The sequence below is a fragment of the Sinocyclocheilus rhinocerous genome, unplaced genomic scaffold, assembly GCF_001515625.1.
Source record: "Sinocyclocheilus rhinocerous isolate Xijiao unplaced genomic scaffold, SAMN03320098_v1.1 scaffold574, whole genome shotgun sequence".
NCBI lineage: Eukaryota > Metazoa > Chordata > Actinopteri > Cypriniformes > Cyprinidae > Sinocyclocheilus > Sinocyclocheilus rhinocerous.
In genome coordinates this window covers 1,649,439-1,670,806 of record NW_015659919.1, presented here as the reverse complement: position 1 = coordinate 1,670,806, position 21,368 = coordinate 1,649,439, and the positions used below count along the sequence as shown (strand labels likewise).

The window sequence follows — 21,368 nt, the reverse complement described above, 5'->3', positions numbered from 1 at the left end:
CAGCTAATATTTTGCACAGACAGCTAACGGTTGTATCAAATTAGACAAAAATAATTAATTAAACTGGCTTAAAAAAAATTGAAGCCAGACATTTCCCTGATGAAAGTTATAAGTGAAGCTGAAAACTTACCTGATTACTGTGTAAAAGAAAATAAAATGCAAAAATGTAACGAGTACTTCTGTAATAAAGTTGAAATAAAATTCTAAGGAGTATATAGTACTGTTTTTTCCTCTGAAATGTAATCAAGTAAAAGTACAAGTAGTCAGTTTAAACTGCACTTGCGTGAAGAACAAATCCCCCAAAACAATACTTAGGTACAGTAATCAAGTAAAATGTAAAAATATCTAAAACATCTTTAAAATTCTAGAGGTTTTACACCTGTTGAATGAAAAAAAGAAACCAAAATAAAACAAAACCTAAAAAGTCTACAGTTTATTGTTTACTTTCTTCTTGGACTTAAAAGCAAAAGAAAAAAGTCAACTGACTGATATTTTGTTCTGCAGAACATAATGAAACTGTCCCAAAAATAAATAATAATTTCTTCTAGTTCATCGTTAGAAATCTGCATCAAGAGTGAATTCACAGTCCATCACATTTGACATCACTCCAAGTCGCTGGTATTCAGCCACTCGCTTCTCGAAGAAATTAGTTTTTCCCTCCAATGAAATTGACTCCATGAAGTCAAAAGGGTTTTCTGACTTGTAAACCTTTTGAGACAGAATTTAAAAAGCACTGTTATATAAATATAAAGATTATCAGACAAAAATCATAATACAATCCCAATAAAATACTGACTTTGGGCAATCCTAGGTCTGTTAGCAGCCGATCAGCCACAAACTCAATGTATTGCTTCATGAGAGAGCAGTTCATCCCGATTAAATTGACAGGTAAGGCTTCTGTGAGAAACTCCTACAGAAAAACAAGCAAATACAAATGCAGTTACGCTCATGCCTGAAATAATTCATTCTGCAGCACTAGAGTACAGCAAAGTATAACGTACCTGTTCAATGCTCACAGCTTTTGTGATGATGTCTTTCACTCTGTCAGCAGAAGGTTTCTTCACCAAGTAGCTGTACACTAGACATGCGAAATTACAGTGCAGACCCTGTGAAGTTTCAATAATCAATAACAGCCTTGATTAGATTTTCAGTGGGACTTCTTATTATCTCTATATTTTTTTATCATGGACACAGATAACAAATCTTGATCAAAACAAGATCTGAACATCTTTAAGTTGTAACCTCATCTCTGCTGATGAGTTCATTGGAGTAGGTGAGTCCGGGCATCAGGCCTCTTTTCTTCAACCAGTAGATGGCAGCAAATGATCCAGAGAAGAAGATGCCTTCCACTGCTGCAAATGCTACTAATCGCTCTCCTAAAAAGAAATAAATATATAAACACTGTTGTTGATCAAGTGTAATGTCATAATAATATTGTATACTCTTTTTTTAAAGAAAAAAGTATTTTTCCACACACCAAAAGTTGAGTTTGTGTCAGAGATCCACTGTAAGGCCCAGTCTGCTTTTCGCCTTACACAAGGCATGGTGTGAATTGCATTAAACAAAAAGTCCCTTTAAGAAAAGTTTGGATTTAGAGAGAGAGAAAAACAATAATATATATGTATATATATATATATATATATTGTTAATAATACATTATAATTTATTGTTTATTGTATTGATGTTTTGTTTAATGTCACTATGTATTATTGTTTAGAACACATATATTACAATTTTAATCCAAGATGTTCACAAGTAGAGCAATCATTAACTTTGTCTCTTATGTGTACAAGACTTTTTTTTGTGGTTAGAAAAAAAAATGTCTTGCAAAGTTTGCTCATAAACTACATAAGGAAAATGTTAGCATAAACTGCTGAACTGAATCTTGCACCTGTCACCTGTGTAAAAGCACTTTAAAAGCTGTAACTGACTTTTTTAAAGTAAAGAAATACACTGTTCACCCATTTTACCTCTCTTTTAGATCCCTTATGTAGGTGTTGATAAGCATGCTGTACATTTCGGAGTGCACATTCTCTATGAGGATCTGAAAGCCGTAGAAGGAACGAGCTTCTGGGATCTGCACCTCTTGACTGAACCGCTGCACCTGTGACAAGTAAAGACATGATGTTTGGAAATAACTTCTTGATCTATTCAGTCTGAAATTTTACATTGGTTTCCATAATCTTAATGAAGGTTAGGAGATGCACTTGCCAGGTTCTCATTGACGATCCCATCACTTGCTGCAAAGAAAGCAAGTACATGGGATATGAAGTGTTTCTCTTCAGACTTCAGGCTGTCCCAGTGAACCAAGTCCTTTGATAAATCCACCTAAACAAACCATTGAAATGTTTAGCAATTTCGCATTCAGCAGAGATAAGGACAAATACTATTTTTGATAAAAATTTTCTTAAATTAATAGTTCAGCAAAACTGAAAATTCACCCACGTTATTTCAAAAGTGGGTTTCTTACTTCCATGGACAGGTTTGGAACAAAATGAGGGTGAGTAAAGACCTGTTTACACCAAGAACAATAACGACACATAAGCATCCACCAGTGTTGGGGAGTAACTAGTTACATGTAACGGCGTTACGTAATTTAATTACAAAATAAATGTAACTGTAATCAGTTACAGTTACTAAGAAAACATGTGTAATTAAATTACAGTTACTTATTAAAATGTTAATGATTACAAAGGGGGTTACATTTGAATCTTTACACACATCCACATACAGATTTAATTGATTTCTTTCCCAAATTGCTCTGACTACTCTGAGACATATGGCCCTATGATTTCCACGATGCAGAAAACACGGACTGGTTGGAACTCCTATAACGCGAAATGTCACGGAATATGCAACATTTGGATGAATAAATCAAAAGTAGGTCAGTACACTTGAATCAAAATGCAATACTGATCTCACTCGTGACTCTAGGCTACGTAGGACGGACAAAACCATGCTGTTAATGGGGCGGAGATGATTTTGCTGGAAATGCCGTAATTTTGTTTTATTTGTAACTCTTTGGTAGATACATTTATAATTTCTATTACATTACTACTTAGTAGTCTGTTACTACTAATAAAACAGATCTCTGGGGGCCCCAAAAGTGCGTGGGCCCTTAGAATCGTCCTAACTTTCCCCCCCTTAGCAGCGCCCCTGGTTACTGTACTTAAAAAAAAAAAATTCCAAAGCATTGTTAGATGCAGTGTTTCCTGTATGCAAATATTTGGTTTCAATGGTGTAAATGTTTGAAAATTATTAACAGTTGAAAACATTCATTAGAAAAGTAATCAAAAGTAATCAGTTACATTACTTTAATAAAGTAATTGAAAAAGTTACACTACTATTACATTTTAAATAGGGTAACTTGTAATCTGTAACCTATTACATTTCCAAAGTAACCTTCCCAACACTGGCATCCACACCAATGGACTATAACCCGTTTATCACAAGGTCTGCTGCAGGTTGTCTGCTTTAAAAAATTGGGTGGATTCTAATTGACTGTCAATGTTTTTATTGATCATCATTTGGAAAAAAAAATATACTGAAAGCAATTCCAACAATATAGTTCCTCTGTTTCTTTATGGTTACAGTTGTGGTGTAGACTTCCATATTCTCACGGAATTAGAACTATTATTAAAACTTTAAAGTTAAAGTTATCATTAAGGCCAGTTCACACCAAGAACGTTAAAAGCGTCCACACCAATGTACAATAACGTTATGTTTATTATAAACGCAAGCACGCTGCAGTTTTGTTGTCTGCAACTTCATGCTCATGCTATTTAAAGGTCGAGTGGATTCTGATTGGCTGTCAATGTTTTACCAACTGGAAAAATATAACTTCCATATTCTCACGGAATTAGAACTATTATTAAAACTTTAAAGTTAAAGTTATCATTAAGGCCAGTTCACACCAAGAACGTTAAAAGCGTCCACACCAATGTACAATAACGTTATGTTTATTATAAACGCAAGCACGCTGGAGTTTTGTTGTCTGCAACTTCATGCTCATGCTATTTAAAGTCGAGTGGATTCTGATTGGCTGTCAATGTTTTACCAACTGGAAAAATATCGTTCTGAAAGCCATTCCAACGACATCGTTCTTTTGTGTCATTTTCGTTGTAGGCTATTTGTAGCATGGACTTCCCTACTGAAATAAACAAGCACATACACACCATACGAGGTGCAGGTCAGGAGACACCAAAGTTGAGGACATACCACCTCTTTACTTATTTATTTAACCACCAACGTTTCGGCAAGAAGCCTTTTGTCAAAGTATGGACTTCCCTACTCTCAACAAATTAGAACTAGAACACACTAAAATAACTAAATACATTTATAAAAAAGTTAAATAAATTTATAGTTAAAACCAATAACACGTACATCATGGAGACGTCTATTTGATGTCTGCATATACATCTTTTAAAGCCGAGAACACACTTAACACGACTGTCAGGCTGATTATGAATGGAATTTGGTATTGACAGCTGATCGTGCCCAGTCGACTCTGAAAATCCTGGAGGAGCATAGAGACAGAATACCAACCAAAAGAAAACAAGAAAAAACACATTATATAAAGGTTAGAAATTGATTTGCATATGTAAAACTGACATCTTAAAGACGTCTGTCAGATATTTGATGATTTCCAGATCAAGCGATCTTTAACATCTTGCAGACTTACATGTGCTATGTGATATCTATATTAGCGTCGTATGTTGTCTGTCACAAGCTCTGTCTGGTCGATTCGGATTGGCTGTCAATGTTTTTATGGTTTTAACAGCTGGAAAAAAAATTGCTCAGAGCAATTTCAACGATATCATTCTGTGCTGTTATCGTTATAGCTGTGGAGTGGATTGCTGTTCTACAGAGTGAGAACAATCACAACTTTTTAGTTATATAGCTCTCTTTGAACGGGCCTTTAAATGATAACAGAATTTTTTGGGTGAATTTAATACCACCAGTGCCCTGGCATGGTGGTCGCACGTTGTAATTGTTTTGTAAGTACAACAGTTATTACAATACATTCAAGTATTTTCATCAGAGTTGGCAAAATTATCATCTTAATATTAAATTGATAAATAAATACAAATAATATTCACCTCCTCAACTGTCCAGAATGAAGCCTGAGCTTGTTTGTACATTTTCCAGATGTCAGAATACTGAATAGGGAAAATGACAAATCGCTTTGGGTTTTCTCTGAGAAGGGGTTCGTCTTCAACACTGTTTGTGTCAACATCCTTGTGACCATTCTGCAGGAGAAACGTAACAGTTAATAGAGGAATACGGGGTTTTAAAGACGTGTTAACTAATTCACTATTGTCTTCCTACATCATTCGTTATGAGAGCGCAAGGGGAACAAACTGATGACGAATCTGCTTACGAAATATTTAAATGGACGGTTTTCATGTACATGTGATTTAAACAACAACGCTGCAATCCTGTTTCATTTACATATAACCCAGAAAATAAATATCAAAATCAGTTTTTGATTCACTTTATCCATACCTTAATGTTACAACTTATGTTTAATCCAAATATTGCTGTCGCTATCCGCAACACATAACACTCTTTTAACTGACACTACTTTAGATTTCATTTTTACTTTAATTTTATTATCATAAATGCTATATATCGTTTTAACTCGTTACTTTACCTAATGCGCGAGGCTCTTTGTTATGAAAGCTCAGAGCCGCACACATAACAAGGCAGGCAGATTCAACATTCGAAGGCCGCAAAATCACACTTAAATGCTTTAGAGTAAGTTTATTATTACCTGATATTCCATAATGTTCGCCGGAGTGTTGCTTATACCGGAGTCCATGGTTATAATCGTCTTCGGTCAGCAGCGGTGAAGCTGCGATCTCTCTATGTCGTCTGTCATTGACAATCAGCTCCTGAAGCAGTGCATAACACGCGTCTAGCTCCTCCTACACTGTTACGCTATATAGAAATTAACCCTTTCGCTTCTCATAACTTACATAAAGCTAAAATTATTAAAATAGGAAACCATCCTCAGCTAGTTCAAAATATATGTCATGTCAGTGTTGCTTTGAGTATTCTAGTTTAATTTATTAAACTAAGCTTTCAAGGGTCAACATAAAGCACTTTGAGACAAACAACTCGATCGTATTTGCTCAGAAATGTATTAAATTAATATTTTAATTACTTTTACAAGCACAATTTTACAGTCAAAAACAGACAATGGTCTATTAGTGGACTTAGACAAAAGGTATATTTCATTTCTAAGGGGTGTGATTTTATAAAACAGTGAGCTGTTATAATCACTTAAGACACCATGCTAGACACACAAGTGGTTTAACATGAATTTGAAATATACAACATTTGAATTTTAGATTGAGAACTCGTGCTTTTGCTGCATTTAATCTGATTGTGGTGAAACTTGTATTTTAGGTGTTACTTGAGGTAAATGTGATCTCTGTTGTCAGCAGATTCATAACACCAGGCAGTCTTTCTAGTTTTATAAAGCATACCATTAGAGGAAACATGAGACTAATTTACATGGACCTTCAACTGATAACCTGGCAGAATGTTTGAAATCTTTTGAAGGGACACTGCAAATTACAGCACACTCAACCATAGAGCACTATGAAATATATAACAACCTTTGTAAATACTGTCACGTGACGCACCACATGTAATGTGGAAACCATAATTTGGCATGAGGAGCACAGAGAAGTTCCCTACTCCTATAAAACCCATGGAAAGTGAGAACGAGAGAACAAGGACAGAATTGCTAAACCAATTTTCACTTGTTCACACACTATTTGTGCAGAATCTAAAATCTATCCTGATTTGAGACAAATGCTTCTTGTTGTACGGACAACTCATTTACAAGACTGTCAGTAGGTCATCTATATCTATATATGTATACACAATAAAATAAAATTAGTTGAACATTTATGTAAACGGTGTTTGATTAAGAAACCCAAGATTTGGGTGCCATCTCCAGTTATCCATTTTGTTGCATACGTTATTCCATATTGGTTTTCTGTCATTCTTTTTGAGTGATAAGGAAAATGAGCCTTTTGTAATTGTGAGAAACTGAGGTAACAATATCAATCAATTAGTTTTTGACCAAGTCATTTTTTCTCCCCCACCAAAACAAATATAATTTTCCACCCATGACTGTTGGAATGTTGACTGCAAGCTATTCACATGCCCAGTGATTAGTGGACGGAGCCTGGCTCTTTCACAAGCCATACTGGACCAATGAGAGGTTTTTCATGGTATCATCAAGAGAAATTCCAGCCTCTTGCATCTCAAACCTAGCGGAAAACAACAAACAGCATGATATTAACTTTAACCCTTGTGCTGTGCTGAAAATCCTTTACCCAATTATGCTATATTATCACCAAATCTTACATTCAATCTTTCTGTCAACATGTTTTCTTTCAATTAGCACAGGCTTTGTATTGATCGGAGCATATGCAACTTGGCTTTTGAGTGAAAAAAAGACTTTTGTGTTGATAATTTTGGCAATGTTCACTCAAAAGCTCAGATCAATGAGGCCTACGACCAATCAGTTCCAGATAAAAACTGATAAGCTGATAAAAAGATTGAATCCAGAACACAAAATGACCGGAAAACAACAGTTAAACAACCTTTTATATTACAGAATCACTCTTTGTAATGGGCGAAATGAAAAAGGGAAGACAAAAACAGTCTGTGACAAGAACAAAAGGTCAAATGCAATGTGATCTTAATCACCAGTCATCTGTGGAGATGGTGTAATACACAGGTGGTTGGTCTGTGTCGCTGAGGGTTGCCGGACCCTCCTGACCGCTGGCCCCCATGTTGCTGAAAATGAGCCAGTCCCCAACAGCGAGCTCAGGGAGCAGGCAGTGCTCCACCACCTGGTCCAGTGGGTCACACGATGGACCCCACAGGCTGCTGGAAAACACGGGCTCATCTAGGGTGAGCGACAGCTGAGAAACACAAAACAACGAGTTTAGAAATCTCAGGCAACTTATTCAAATATTGTTCGTGTTCAGGTACATGTGTGTTATTTACCTTGTGGACAGATGGTGTGGTGATGACATTTCCAAACAACTTCCCCATGAAAGATCCATAAACACCATCGTTCATGTAATACACAAATTCTGGTGCATCGTTTTGGGTCAGCTCATCTGGAGTGCAAAAGACACAGTGAGAAAATAAGGCAGATGTATCTAATGCCATATATATCTCAAATATGATGGGGCTCACCATGAGTGCTGCTATGGAGATCCCGGTATACTGCTTTTTTGCCAATAAGATTGACAGCCAGAGTGAAGGAGGAAAACACAAAGAAATTTCCCGGTTCAGCGATGACGCTCACTCCAGACGCTGAGGGGAAATAGGCCTCCAGCAGGGGTCTGACGATCGAATTTACCTGATCAAACAGACATGAAAGAAAAGCTTTGAGTAAGTGGATGACATTCAAAAAAGAAAAACAAATGAGACTCATGCTTGCCGTACCTGTTTCAACTGAAACTCAGAACCACTGAATCCTCCACCAATATCCAGGATCTTCATGTCAAAGCCTAGTTCCTTCTGAAGAAGTAAGGAAGACTCAGCACTCCAATAGATACATGAAATTTACTAATAAATCTCAATTAAATTACCGTATTATAACGTTCGTATTACTACTCACCGCCATGTCAAAGATGCAGCGGGCGTCTGACAGTGCATGGGTGTATGCTTGGGGATCTCGGCATGATGCTGGTACTTGGAACCTGCAGAAAAAGTCCCACTTTCTAAAAACTAAACAAGACAAAGTGAGTCTCAGCAAATTAGTGGTGACCAAATCAGTTGACTTACGTGACTCCAACCACATTCACACTCAACTCCTTGGCCATCTCCAGAAGGTGTCTACAGCTCTTCAGGGAGCAACCAATGGTCACACTTGCTTCCTCAACCTGTGCGTCAGTAGACACTTGAAGCAAAAGCCTGTTAAGACAAGAACAGTGCAGAAAGAGAATTACATAAATATATAATAAACACTTACTATAAATAAATAATATAATACAATATAAAATACATTTTATATATGATATTTCACCATTCAAAGACGAAGACCAAAAAAAAAAAGTTTTTGAAATAAGTCCCTCATGCTCATTTTTTTACAGTAAAACAACATTTTAAAATATTATTATAAATTAAAACAACTGTTGTCTATTTTAATTTATTTTAAAATGTAATTTATTAATGTGATGCAAAGCAGCCTTTATTCCAGTCTTCAGTGTCACATGATCCTTCAGAAATCATTCTAATATGCTGATTTGAAACATTTCTTATTATCAATGTTGAAAACAATCGTCATTTGTAATGTGTCCTTGCTGAATAAAAGTATTAATTTCTTAAAGAAAATGTGGTCACACTTTAGTTTTGGGACCTATTCTCACTACTAACTATTAACTACGACTTTTGCCTCAGTAAACTCCTAATTTGCTGCTTATTAATAGTTAATAATGTAGTTGTTAAGTTTAGGTATGGTTTAGGATTAAGGGATCTAAAATATGGTCATGCAGAATAAGACATTAATACGTACTTTATAAGTACTAATAAATAACCAATATGCAAGTAATATGTATGCTAATAAGCAACTAGTTAATAGTGAGAATTGGTCCCTTAAACTAAAGTGTTACTGAAACTTTTACTGACTTTTGAATGTCATATAAAATGCACATACATAAACTTTGTTTTAATGTACATTATACATATATACAATATGTTTTAAGGACTTACTTGGCCTCAGGATGGGCACGGGCAATTTTGCGAAGCTCTGTCTCATTTTCACACACCAAATAGTTAATGCCGGTCTTGGCTGCGTGTTTAATGAGTGAAAGCTGCTTACAAACTCCAGACAGGATGATGTTCTCAGGAGGGACATCATGATTGAGTACCAATGTGGTTTCAGCCTGAAAGTATTAAGTGCATTTTTATAAGTTGGTGTTCCTTCAAAATATACATTTTGAGATCTTTCTAATATCTACAGGTAAGAATCAAATAAAATGTTACCTTATTTGCACAGACAAAACCAACGCCAAGAGCAGACAGGACTTCAATGACTACAGGGCTGCTGTTACAGCTGACTGGGTAGAAGGGTCGAACGAGAGGCATAGTGGTCTTCCACAGAACATGCTGTCGCATTAGGGCCCCAAGGTCGGCCACAACAAATGCATTCTTTTCAGCCTGACAAACAAAATCAGATCAATCAATGAAAAAGACAGAAACAACACCGCTGTGTTCCATTTGTTCAATAAAACAGATGTTCATAAGACAGTCTGACATTTACTTGGAGACTGATTTTCTGAACTAACCAGATTTTGCTCATAGACATGGTTGTCGATGACATTGTCAAGGGTCGTTCCTCCCTCAAGTAGTTCAATGAAGTAGTTTGGTGCATCAACGAATCCTTTCATCTCAACCGTATTCCGCAAATACGACAATCATAGAGAGTTTACTGAGCCGCTGGGGTATTCTGGGTATGCAACAAACTGTTCAGGGTAACCCAAAACATAGTAGTGTCATTACAACAACGTGCATAACATACAAATAATGTTTTCACGCAAAACTTTACGTCAAGGTGTACAACTACAACACCAACCCACATATTTCAAAACAGTGTGTTTTATGAGCAAACTTTGAACAGGAAGTTTAAAGTCATTGTCAGGCTATCGTTGATCTAAATTGGGATTCTATGAAGCTAATAAATACAAGAGGCAGGGAAAATGAATCACATAACTAGAGAAGGCATCACGAGTCCATCTTTAGAGATGACGACAACACATAGGCTTCAAGAATGTGGCCTACAGGCTATTTTTTTTTACTCGAACCAATCAAGATAAATCCCTGTGGCTTTGAAGCACAATGGAGCATTTGATGGTATTACCAATGGATTTGTGCAGTATGAACGGGGGACAAAGGTGTTGCATATAAGCCACCAAGAGTGTTATGTAAAACCAAAAACAATCCACTACAGTTGGATGAGTGCGGACACAGATTTTATGTGTAATTAAATAAATCATATTATTATGTAATTGTCTCTCAATGGTACTTCAGGAGGGATGTGTCTAATATTTATGGACTCACATGGACAACGTGGGAGATGGTCCTCTCCCACTATCAACTAGGATCCCAAGGCGGCTCAGCGTTGAAGTCGAACTGCTCGCGGTAGAGGGCCTCCCCTAGGCCTTCTGGGTAGCGCTTATACACTCGCAGAGAGAGTGGGGAGCCCTGTGGATTCACAAAAACAGGTGTATACATAAATATTTTATTTACAAGAGCAGCTGATGGATAAAGTAAACTTATATAACACAAATGTACCCAGGCAGGTTAGAACATTTCTGAAATAACCCTTGACTTAGACATAACCAGTTTTCTTAATACAGATGCATTATACATTTTCAGCATCACTTTATTTGTAGGCTATGTTTTTATGAAGCGAGCGCTTATTTACTGCTGTACTTTGTACTTGACTAGTTAAATGGACCTGATGATCAGATACTCCGTGTTCTCATTTTTAAGCATTAAACAACACTGTCTTATCTGGATCTTCCCACATGTGATGAACTTGTTGAACATTTATCAGAGGTCATGGTGTTTGTTTCTTCATGTGGACACCACCTTAACCATATAAAGCCTTATGTAGCATGTTATTTGACACATTAATTTCTAAGGCATCTAAATGATCAACATCATCAAAATTTGGCTGGAAAAACCTGTTGTACACAACCTACTACATACCTTGCGTCATCTAATTGATAGTTCATACTTTTTAGCAAGTAAATGGTAACTTTTATATTGTTAGTAACGTCATCATAAGATGGACAATTAATGGACTAAAGCCAATTGATCACCTTTTAGAAAAATCATGTTAAAATGTGAATATCAAATATGATATATTTATATGATAAATATTATATCATCTTTGTATTATATTGCATTATATTTTTCAATCATCTTACAAAGAAATTTTATTGAAAGGTAGAGTGACAACTAATATTTATATATAACTCATAATTATAACTTTATGTAAGTAGTCTGTTATTATAAAGAGTTACATTATAAGCTATCAGAATCTCATCTTAATGTTCTCACTATATCATAATACATGGGTCATAAAATTCTAATATATATCCAAAACAATAAATAAATAAATACTTTTTGGAGAAAAAAAAAATTTGTTTTATATTTTGTCTAAAGGTTCAATAAAGTGTTCTATTAAAAATATATATTTTCCCAGCTATTATTTCACATGTCAAACTTTACATTTATAGTTATTATGGTATAATAAGCGTGGAAGTGACTTGTGTTTTGGTATGAGGTAACGTTAATGTTTTACCAAAAACAGATGTTTCTTAGGAAAACAAAATTGTAAACACACCTAGGCCTAACTAGTGTTAGCATAATAGATAATATGATATCAGAACACAGTAAATCAGTATATAAATGTAATGTGTAACACGCTCGTCATTCAATAACCTGACAGGACATGTCCGTAAGCGCCGGGGTTTGTCCACTGAATCAGCTCACTAACTGTTTAGCCAATTAAACCCGCGCCATGCTCCGACAACTAATGATTTATTTAAATAAACACGTTTTTTAATCCTCATAATTTGTGAGTTTGAAATCTATTTCTCGTTGTCCTTCACGGAGCACTGCCGTTGCCCGTATAACAAGCGCGACTACAACCAACCGCCATGTTGTGCCACGGCTACTTACAGCAGACGGCGGATTTTTCCGGGATGAAGACTAAAAACAACAACAAACGCGGTACTTACGTGAGATAACGGCCTGAATGATTTGGAAAATCGTCTTCTCTTTTTCGGCGGAATTTTTAAAGAGTAGTGGGGACACAAATAGAAGAAAGAAGAGAGGCTGTATGTGCCATATGCCTGTGCGAGGATAGCTCGGCGGAACACGAGAGCGCTGCTATCTGTCTGTCTCAGGAAGAAATGGTCGATGCTGGAGGAAGGCGGGAGAAACGGTTGTTAGAGAACACGGGGCGGGGCCTAAAGTACTAAGGCTTGGCTTGTGAAGAGCTACGCAGCTACGTGACTGGCTCAAGAACTGGTCGTTCTGGGGAGGATTTCCAAGAAACGCCAGCCCACTCTCATTAATATTCATTAGCTCACCTTCAGTTTAGTAGGATTCGGATAGCGGTGGGCGGGGACATCTGTACTCATGAAAGAATTATGTTCTTATAGCAAATTCCTTTTAGAGAAACACACTCCTTTGAACATGTATGGGCCAACGTGGGCTCTGTTTATATTGCTTAATACGCTGCTTGCACTTTCTGATACATGCTTCCCCCTCTTTGTCATTATATGGAAGTCACTGTTGTTAAATTTAGATTTATAGTATCTTTTGTTGTAGTATAATGTATATTGTTATACTATACAACCATACCACCAGAACCAGTACAACCATTTCAAAATGTAGTTCTGTACATTTTTGTTAAACGTTTGATCATCATCAAACTTCAGTTGTATTCCTTCTTATTCATAATGAAGAAATCAACAATGCTGAGGTTCACAGCTGGCAAAGCTGTCATAACAAACCCTTACACAACGGTACATAAACATACACAACACTGTAAGATGCAAGTGTTTTCATAGCCGTTTACTAGGTGAAAGGTCATATTTTATGGTTTCAGGTTCTAGTTTGTTTGCCAAATAATTTCAGATAATTCCCTAAACAGACTAAAAAGCTTAATTTTCAGACAAATGTCTTGTTACAATGCACATGGCTACACTGAAGGTCTTGTTTTGTTTCAGTGAATTGATGGCAAACATGTTGCTCCATTTATATTTGAGATCCCTGACACTGTCTGCAAATCATGTTATTTACCGTAAATTATACATTTTTAATTGACTTGAATTTTGCATATCATCTGGTATCAGTTAAGTAGTAGCATAAATGTGAATCAGTTCATTATCATTGTCATGATGACATTACTGGCAGATTACTGTGCTGTTGGATACAGTATATGCTCAAATAACATTATATTGTATATGCTATATCGTATTTACACATAGTAACATTTAGTAACCGGTTTAATTTAGGTAAATTAGTGAATTCAGCAATTAAGATAGTGAATCTCAGTAACATCTTTTCTACAACTGTTATTTTTTGAACTACTTTTGGGACAGAATGTATGAAGGCTTAGTTAGCAAAGAATGTAATACTTTTTGAGTGTCACAAGTTTAGCGTTTTTATGCAAAACAAAGGTTGTCTGATTATATGCAAGTTTTATTTAGATAAATGTAGATTTCTTAAAGCTGCTCCAAGTTGGGCATTTAAACAATTCATTTATTTTAAATTTTCTTTAAACACTTTAATAAAATTTTAATAGCCTACTTAAAGCAGCTAAAATGCCTTTAATGTCTTAATCTGAAAATATATGGATTCATTATAATTAATTTATAATTCGCTTTTATATTTTTAATATATGTAGTTTGGTATATACCTGTTTGTTATTCGAAGCGGTTTAATAAAGGTTAAAAACACCCACATTGCGCATTCTGAACGCATTGTCACCTGAACGAAACACAAGTCTCCGATCAGCTGACTGGAAGTGTGACGCTGTCCGAAGGGTTTTCAACACGGCGACTCAATTAACTGTGTTTTCAATAATGTTTTATTAAAAACTATTTTCAATTTCAACAGATTATTTTGTAGTTTACTGAAGTGACTTATATCATCGGTAAGTATCGCCAAAGAATTATTTCAATTTGATAGTCGTGACAGGCGTAAACGTTGCTCATACAATATTTACAGACATCTGAAAAGCGCATTTAATCCATCGCATCACGTAAACGTATACTATATCAGTGTGCACTTTACGATTAGAGGCAAGACACCTATTATCTGCTGAGGGGGACAGCTTTAATCTGCTGATGACTCGTGACTGGTCATTTTTATGGAATGAAATGGAGAAGTGTGAATTTGCTCATATGATCAACCTTGAAAGGACTGTATTCTATTTGACAGTTTTGTTGTTGTTGTTGTTGTTGAAGATTCTCATATCTTATGAGAATTTAATCTTTATGTTTAAGGACCCTCCCTGTGATCATTTGAGCAGCCATCATGACAGAGTTCTGGTGTATCTCTGCTCCTGGAGAGAAGACCTGCCAGCAGACATGGGACAAGATGAACATGGCCACAAGCCAGACCAACCTGTCCACTAACCACAAGTTCAACATACCTGAACTGAAAGTAAATGACTCCTCATTTTCTAATTCAGTTAAAGCACTGGTTTATTTACAACACATATTTGACTTTTTCCATTTGTCTAATGAGTTTTGGTGGTGTTTCTCAACAGGTGGGGACTCTGGATGTCCTTGTAGGGCTGTCAGATGAGCTTGCCAAATTGGACTCTTTCGTAGAGAGGTTTCATGTCTACGTTTGACTTTTTACCAGAGTGTTCAGTTAAAAAATGTATACATAAAATTTTTCGATATTATTATATTTTGATCATTATCAATTACACACAGCGTCATAGTTCCTATAATTCCCTTAATGGGGCTTTTAAGCTTCTGTCATGTTAAAGTTCTCTAAATATATTTAAATGTATATTTAGCCTGTGCTGCTGTTATTTTTTATTTTATTTATTTATTGCCGTTATTTTCCAGCGTAGTGAGAAAAGTGGCCCAGTACATGGCTGATGTTTTAGAGGACAGTCGAGATAAAGTTCAGGAGAATCTTTTGGCCAATGGAGGCAAGTGAACTTAAAATCCTCAATACATACTAACCACAATATTGATGGTAAACAATACTACTCTTAATTATTATTACAATCACATAAACATTTAACAGGTACTAATGTCAATTTAACATTTATATAACATTTTGTCAAATAAAAATACATGTAATCTTTCATGGTCTAGTCTGTCATATTTGAATGTCCTAGTATATTACCTTATAATCTTATTTTATATGACTATAAATATTTATAACGAATAATTCTTTCCATACAGTTGATCTGGTCACATATGTTACACGGTTCCAGTGGGATATGGCCAAGTATCCAATCAAACAGTCCCTTAAGAACATCTCAGAGATCATGTCCAAGGTGAGGCATGTTCAAATATTTTGTCATTGTTTATAATATAAGGGGATTTATTTTTCTTTAAATTTCCTGTTTTGTTCTCTGTTCTTAGCAAGTGAGTCAGATTGACAATGATCTCAAAGCCAGAGCTTCAGCTTATAATAGCCTAAAAGGGAACCTTCAGAGTCTGGAGAGAAAGAATATGTAAGTGGGAGGAGTTTCATATTCTTAATTTATTTGTGAAATTCTGTGTTACTTTAATCATTTTAAGTGACCTTAAATAACAACATGTCTTGTCCACTAGAGGGAGTCTTTTGACTAGGAGTTTGGCTGATATAGTCAAGAAAAATGATTTCGTTCTAGACTCTGAATACCTTACTACTCTACTTGTAGTTGTTCCAAAGTAAGTCAAGCTGGAGTATTTGTGCTTTTCTTTGTATTTTGCGCTTTAAAAATGTTTCTTCGTTGGATTAAAATATTATGTCAATATTTACTCACCCTCATGTTGTTCCAAACCTGTGTGACTTTCTTTATTCTGTGTAATGCAAAAGAAGATAATTATATCGGTCAGAAAACAGTTTCTGTCCCCATTGACTTCTCATTGAATTTTTCCATAAAAGTTTTTGTCTATACTGTGGAAGAACCATTTTTTCTTACCAACAATATTAAGAATATCTTCATTTGCATTTTGCAGAAGGTGTGAGTAAATGATGACACAGTTTTCATTTTTGGGTGAACTATCCCTATAACTTAGAATGAACACATTTTGTTTTATTATATATGTTGTTACCTCTGCAAAACTCATTTTTGCCCTTTTTATGGCCTAAAAAGGACTAGTTATCCTGACTGGCAGAAGACATATGAAACTCTTTCTGAAATGGTGGTTCCAAGATCTACAAAGTGAGTAAAATTTAATGACGACCTTAAAATTAATTCACCTAAAGTATAGAATTCTGAACTTTGTGTTGCCTGTATTTAAATCTTGACATTATTACGCTTTGCTTTTGGTGGACATGTAAATTTGGCAGACTGTATCTATGGAAACCTTGCCCTTCTGTTATTGCTGTTACACACAGTAATGCAGGCATTACAGTGCAATATGCTTCTGCACACAAACTATGCTGTCCAAAACACTGTGCACTCCTTTATGTGCTCAATTAATCAGAAGTAATCCGAAATCATAAGGAGGACCAAGGAACATTTCAAGGAGATTCAACAACACAGAGAACAAATTTCATTCAGTGCAAAGAACATTTCCAAGACTTTGAATAGATCTCATTAAACAAAACATGAAACCGTGAACCGTGAACCTGACCAGAACTGTCAGTTCGGTGCTTTAAGAAAAATGAATAAAAGGTCTATGGCAGAAACTGTGCAAGTGGAAAAAACACTTTCGTACACTTAATGAGATAGAAGTTTGAAATTGAGAAATATGTACCTAAGTTATGCTTTTTATAAATCATCTTTTTTACCTTATTAATTACTTTGTGTTGATAAGTGGCAGCATGTGGCTTTATAGACCTCATGTTGTAATGGAATTCACGCTTTTAATTAATTCAGAGCTTTTATATGTGTTTTATCCAGTAGAATGAGGGAAAATGCTGCTCTGTGATGGTGATAGTGACTGACCTCAACTCCGGTTTTTCATCTGCTCTTCTGTTAGGCTTTTATTTGAAGACCAAGACAGTGGGTTGTTTAGTGTTACACTCTTCAGGAAGGCTGGTGATGACTTCAAACACAAAGCAAGAGAAAACAAGTAAGTCCTTGAAGCTTTACAGTCTATAGTTGTTATTTTGTCAAATGGAGCTGAAAATCAGTTTGAAACCGTCCTGTAGTCTCAAGTCCTTAAGTGTATTTGAATGTCAGATTTGCAAATATACTGCTGTTCAAAAATGTGTTATGTTTTTGAAAGAAGTATCTTATGTTCACCAAAGCTACATTTAATGTAATTTTTCCTTTGATGGCAAAGTTGAATTTTCAGCATTATTACTTCAGTCTTATGTGTCACATGATCCTTTAGAAATCATTGTAAATTCTCTTATTAAAAATCCTTTTTAAGTTAACTTTTAGTTTTTTAGTTCTGTAGACAGTTTTGTCCCATATTTCAAGAATCAGTGTAGATATATTCTCAGATTATGAATGACATACTGTTGTAAGACTGTTATAATGTATCACAATGTGTTTGAGTGTCTGTCTGTTTTTGATGTTCACTGATGCCATCATGTCTTGCAGCTGAATCAGAGGAAAGCTGACCCTGTGTTACTGATTTTTTTCAGGTTCATGGTGCGTGATTTTCAGTACAATGAAGAGGAGATGAAAGCAGACAAAGAGGAGATGACTCGCCTCTCCACTGACAAGAAAAAGCAATTTGTATGCATGCAGCTGTCTAAATTTGATTCTCTATTGAACATGAAAAAATCCTCCACAATGATGTTGATGAGTAACCTCAAAACTCATCAACCTCACAGCCAGCTTGAGAGGCCCTGGGCCTTGATTAGTCTTCATTTAAGTAATTAGAAAGAGAAAAGATAAGTAATGATAACAACGGTCAATCTGCTTCTGCACCTCAGGGTCCTTTGGTGCGTTGGCTTAAAGTAAACTTCAGTGAGGCTTTCATCGCATGGATACACATCAAGGCACTCCGGGTTTTTACAGAGTCAGTCTTGAGGTACAGTGTGTGCAAATCTGTTTAAAGCGTATGAATCTATTTCATATGTAGATGTAGATTGTCTGATGTAAGACTTGCATATTTGTATTGAACAGGTATGGGCTGCCAGTCAATTTCCAGGCCATGCTGCTTCAGCCAAACAAGAAGAATGTAAAGAAACTGAGGGAAGTTCTGCAGGACCTTTACAAACACTTGGACAGCAATGCTACTGTTATTGATGTGAGCTACTATTAAGATTCTTTATATTTTTGAAAGAGGTCTGTTATGTTCACCAATGCTGCATCTATTTAATCAAAAATACAGAAAAGTAAATAGTGGTAATAATGTGAAATATTGTGTAAATTTAAAGGGTACAGATGTTGCTAAAAATAACATTATTTTGTGTGTTTGGTGTAATGCAATGTGTTTATGCAGTTTAAGATTCAAAAAACACATTATTTTCCACATATCGTACATTATTGTTGCTCCTCTCTGCCCCGGCTTTCTAAAACGTAACGTTTTGATTTTTACAAAGCTCATCGGTCTGAAAAGCCAGGTGTGCTGTGATTGGCCAGCTATCCAGTGTGTTGTGATTGGCCGAATACCTCAAGTGTGACGGAAATGTTACACCCCTTACCATATTTGGAAACACACAGCATCTGCATGACATGGCAGCAGCGGTAACAATACTACAGCAAGAATAAAAGTTACACCTTCTTTCTTTGCGTAAACATTTGGGTGGTATTATGCAAATCTTCCCACACAGTGAAGTAGATATGTGAGGGCGTGTTTAAACGAGGCGTTTACGGATCTTATATATGCACAAACAGCTTGTAACACTCAAAATAACTCCCCTTTAAAATAAGTGATTTCTATTCAGCTTTGCCATCACAAGAATACATTACATTTTAAAATATATTACATTTTAAATATATTAATATGCAGTTTATTACTATTATGGCAAAGCTGAATTCTTATTAGCAACTACGCCAGTCTTCAGTGTCACATGATCCTTCAGAAATCATACTAATATGCTGATTTGCTGCTCAAGAAACATTTCTTATATATTATTATCAGTGTTTAAAACAGTTTGTACACTACCATTCAAATGTTTGGGGTAAATAAGATAAAAAATTACTACTTTTATTCAGAAAGGATGCATTAAATTGATCAAAAGTGACAGTAAAGACATTTATAATGTGACAAAAGATTTATATTTCAATTAAATGTTGTTCGTTTGAACTGTCTGTTCATCAAGAAATTCCAAAAAATGTATCAGTTTCCACAAAAATATGAAACAACATTGATAATAATAGGAACCATTATTAATAATTTAGCATCAATAATAGTTGAAAAAAGGGATAGTTAACCCAAAATTGAAAATTCTGCCATCATTTACTTACCCTCAAGTTGTTCCAAACCTTTATGAGTTTCTTTCTTCTGTTAAACACAAAAGAAGATATTTTGAGTTACCAAACAGTTTCTGGCAGCCATTGACTTCCAAAGTATGAAAAAAATACAGTGGAAGTCAATGGGTACCAGCAACTGTTCGGTTACCCAAATTTTTCAAAATATTTTCTTTGGTGTTCAACAGAATAAAGAAACTCATACAGGTTTGGAACAACTTGAAGTTGAGAATTTAAATTTTTTGCTGAACTATCCTTTTAAGCACTAAATCAGTATATTAGAATGATTTCTGAAGGATCATGTGACAATAAAAACCTGAGTAATGGCAGCTGAAAATTCACCACAGAAATGCCATCACAGAAATGAAGTACATTTTACAAATACAAAATAGTTCTGTGAAATATTTCACAATATTACTGAATTTGCTATTTTTTATCAAATAAATGCAGCTTTGGTGAGCATAAGAAAATGGCCTAATTGAAGATATAGAGATATCACAAGCTGATTTGTTCATTTTTATTGTTATAGGCATCTATGGACATCCCAGGTCTGAATCTCAGCCAGCAAGAGTACTATCCGTATGTTTACTACAAGATCGACTGCAACCTCCTTGACTTCAAATAGAATTCAAATTCCAATGCACCATTCCATCCTGCATCACAGAGACTGAACCCAATAATGTATTAAACACTTACTCTTTATCTTTACTTTTTTTTACCTCTCTGTTAGTACCTTCCTCTCACTGCCTCATTCCTTTATCATTCCTGCAGATCACTATTTCAAATAAGAGGTCTCAGAATCTCACCATGTGTTATTATTGGTTTAATTTGTTTACAAATGAAGGATTTTCAGGGGTTTTAAAATTTGTCCTTCGAGGGATTGTGTGGTCCAACACTGAACACTCGTCTTTCGCTGAGCCCATAATGGCTGTGCATTCTGTTGTTTTTAATTTTCTGTTGGTGCTTACTCTGTGACATGTGCGGGTAATGCAGTGATTGTTTAATTGTGTTGTTAAGGAACCACTATGTGTGTGTTTGTCTGTGTTTGTGCTTCTGCTGTGAGATTAAATGTATTTATGTTTTTGCTGGAAAAGGTGAAATACATGATCACATGCTGAATGTAAAGACCAATCAAAGTCAATAAAATTATAGCACATAATTTTGTTTATTTTGTTTTGTTGTCAGGCGTGAGGAACTATATTCAAATTACCATATATGTGACCCTGAACCACAAAACAAAAAGATACATTATCTGAAAGCT

At 35.4% G+C, this 21,368-nt stretch overlaps 3 protein-coding genes across 3 annotated transcripts; 1 reads left to right on the top strand and 2 right to left on the bottom strand.

The window, feature by feature from the left end:
• Positions 1–508: 508 nt before the first annotated feature.
• Positions 509–6,069, bottom strand: rrm2b (ribonucleotide reductase M2 b). The gene is made up of 9 exons (XM_016533146.1): positions 5,774–6,069; positions 5,100–5,249; positions 2,212–2,328; positions 1,971–2,104; positions 1,478–1,572; positions 1,243–1,376; positions 1,002–1,106; positions 797–910; positions 509–708 (listed from the first exon to the last, which is right to left on the bottom strand). The coding sequence occupies exons 1-9, from the start codon at positions 5,819–5,821 to the stop codon at positions 556–558; spliced, it is 1,050 nt and encodes a 349-aa protein (XP_016388632.1). The 5' UTR covers positions 5,822–6,069; the 3' UTR covers positions 509–555.
• A 65-nt stretch (positions 6,070–6,134) lies between these two features.
• azin1b (antizyme inhibitor 1b) lies at positions 6,135–12,988 on the bottom strand. The gene is made up of 12 exons (XM_016533140.1): positions 12,786–12,988; positions 11,095–11,238; positions 10,323–10,499; positions 10,021–10,194; positions 9,748–9,920; positions 8,821–8,949; positions 8,654–8,735; positions 8,479–8,553; positions 8,227–8,392; positions 8,032–8,147; positions 7,729–7,946; positions 6,135–7,286 (listed from the first exon to the last, which is right to left on the bottom strand). The coding sequence occupies exons 3-12, from the start codon at positions 10,422–10,424 to the stop codon at positions 7,211–7,213; spliced, it is 1,311 nt and encodes a 436-aa protein (XP_016388626.1). The 5' UTR covers positions 10,425–10,499; positions 11,095–11,238; positions 12,786–12,988; the 3' UTR covers positions 6,135–7,210.
• A 1,565-nt stretch (positions 12,989–14,553) lies between these two features.
• Positions 14,554–21,258, top strand: LOC107724292 (V-type proton ATPase subunit C 1-B-like). Its single transcript, XM_016533145.1, has 13 exons — positions 14,554–14,710; positions 15,063–15,222; positions 15,329–15,396; positions 15,639–15,724; positions 15,984–16,078; positions 16,167–16,258; positions 16,359–16,457; positions 16,886–16,954; positions 17,718–17,810; positions 18,331–18,424; positions 18,625–18,722; positions 18,818–18,941; positions 20,637–21,258. The coding sequence occupies exons 2-13, from the start codon at positions 15,094–15,096 to the stop codon at positions 20,730–20,732; spliced, it is 1,143 nt and encodes a 380-aa protein (XP_016388631.1). The 5' UTR covers positions 14,554–14,710; positions 15,063–15,093; the 3' UTR covers positions 20,733–21,258.
• The last annotated feature ends 110 nt before the right edge of the window (positions 21,259–21,368 follow it).

What these genes read in the sequence shown, in the direction of transcription:
- rrm2b (XM_016533146.1), bottom strand. Translation starts at nt 5,821, where the DNA reads ATGGACTCCGGTATAAGCAACACTCCGGCGAACATTATGGAATATCAG. An exon ending in GGATCGTCAATGAGAACCTG is followed by an intron (nt 2,105 to 2,211) that starts GCAAGTGCATCT and finishes TACTTGTCACAG; the next exon opens with GTGCAGCGGTTCAGTCAAGA. An exon ending in ATAAGGGATCTAAAAGAGAG is followed by an intron (nt 1,573 to 1,970) that starts GTAAAATGGGTG and finishes CTTTTCTTAAAG; the next exon opens with GGACTTTTTGTTTAATGCAA.
- azin1b (XM_016533140.1), bottom strand. Translation starts at nt 10,424, where the DNA reads ATGAAAGGATTCGTTGATGCACCAAACTACTTCATTGAACTACTTGAG. An exon ending in GCTGCATCTTTGACATGGCG is followed by an intron (nt 8,554 to 8,653) that starts GTGAGTAGTAAT and finishes TTACTTCTTCAG; the next exon opens with AAGGAACTAGGCTTTGACAT. An exon ending in CTGAGTTTCAGTTGAAACAG is followed by an intron (nt 8,393 to 8,478) that starts GTACGGCAAGCA and finishes CTGTTTGATCAG; the next exon opens with GTAAATTCGATCGTCAGACC.
- LOC107724292 (XM_016533145.1), top strand. Translation starts at nt 15,094, where the DNA reads ATGACAGAGTTCTGGTGTATCTCTGCTCCTGGAGAGAAGACCTGCCAG. An exon ending in TCTCAGAGATCATGTCCAAG is followed by an intron (nt 16,079 to 16,166) that starts GTGAGGCATGTT and finishes CTCTGTTCTTAG; the next exon opens with CAAGTGAGTCAGATTGACAA. An exon ending in CACAAAGCAAGAGAAAACAA is followed by an intron (nt 17,811 to 18,330) that starts GTAAGTCCTTGA and finishes GATTTTTTTCAG; the next exon opens with GTTCATGGTGCGTGATTTTC.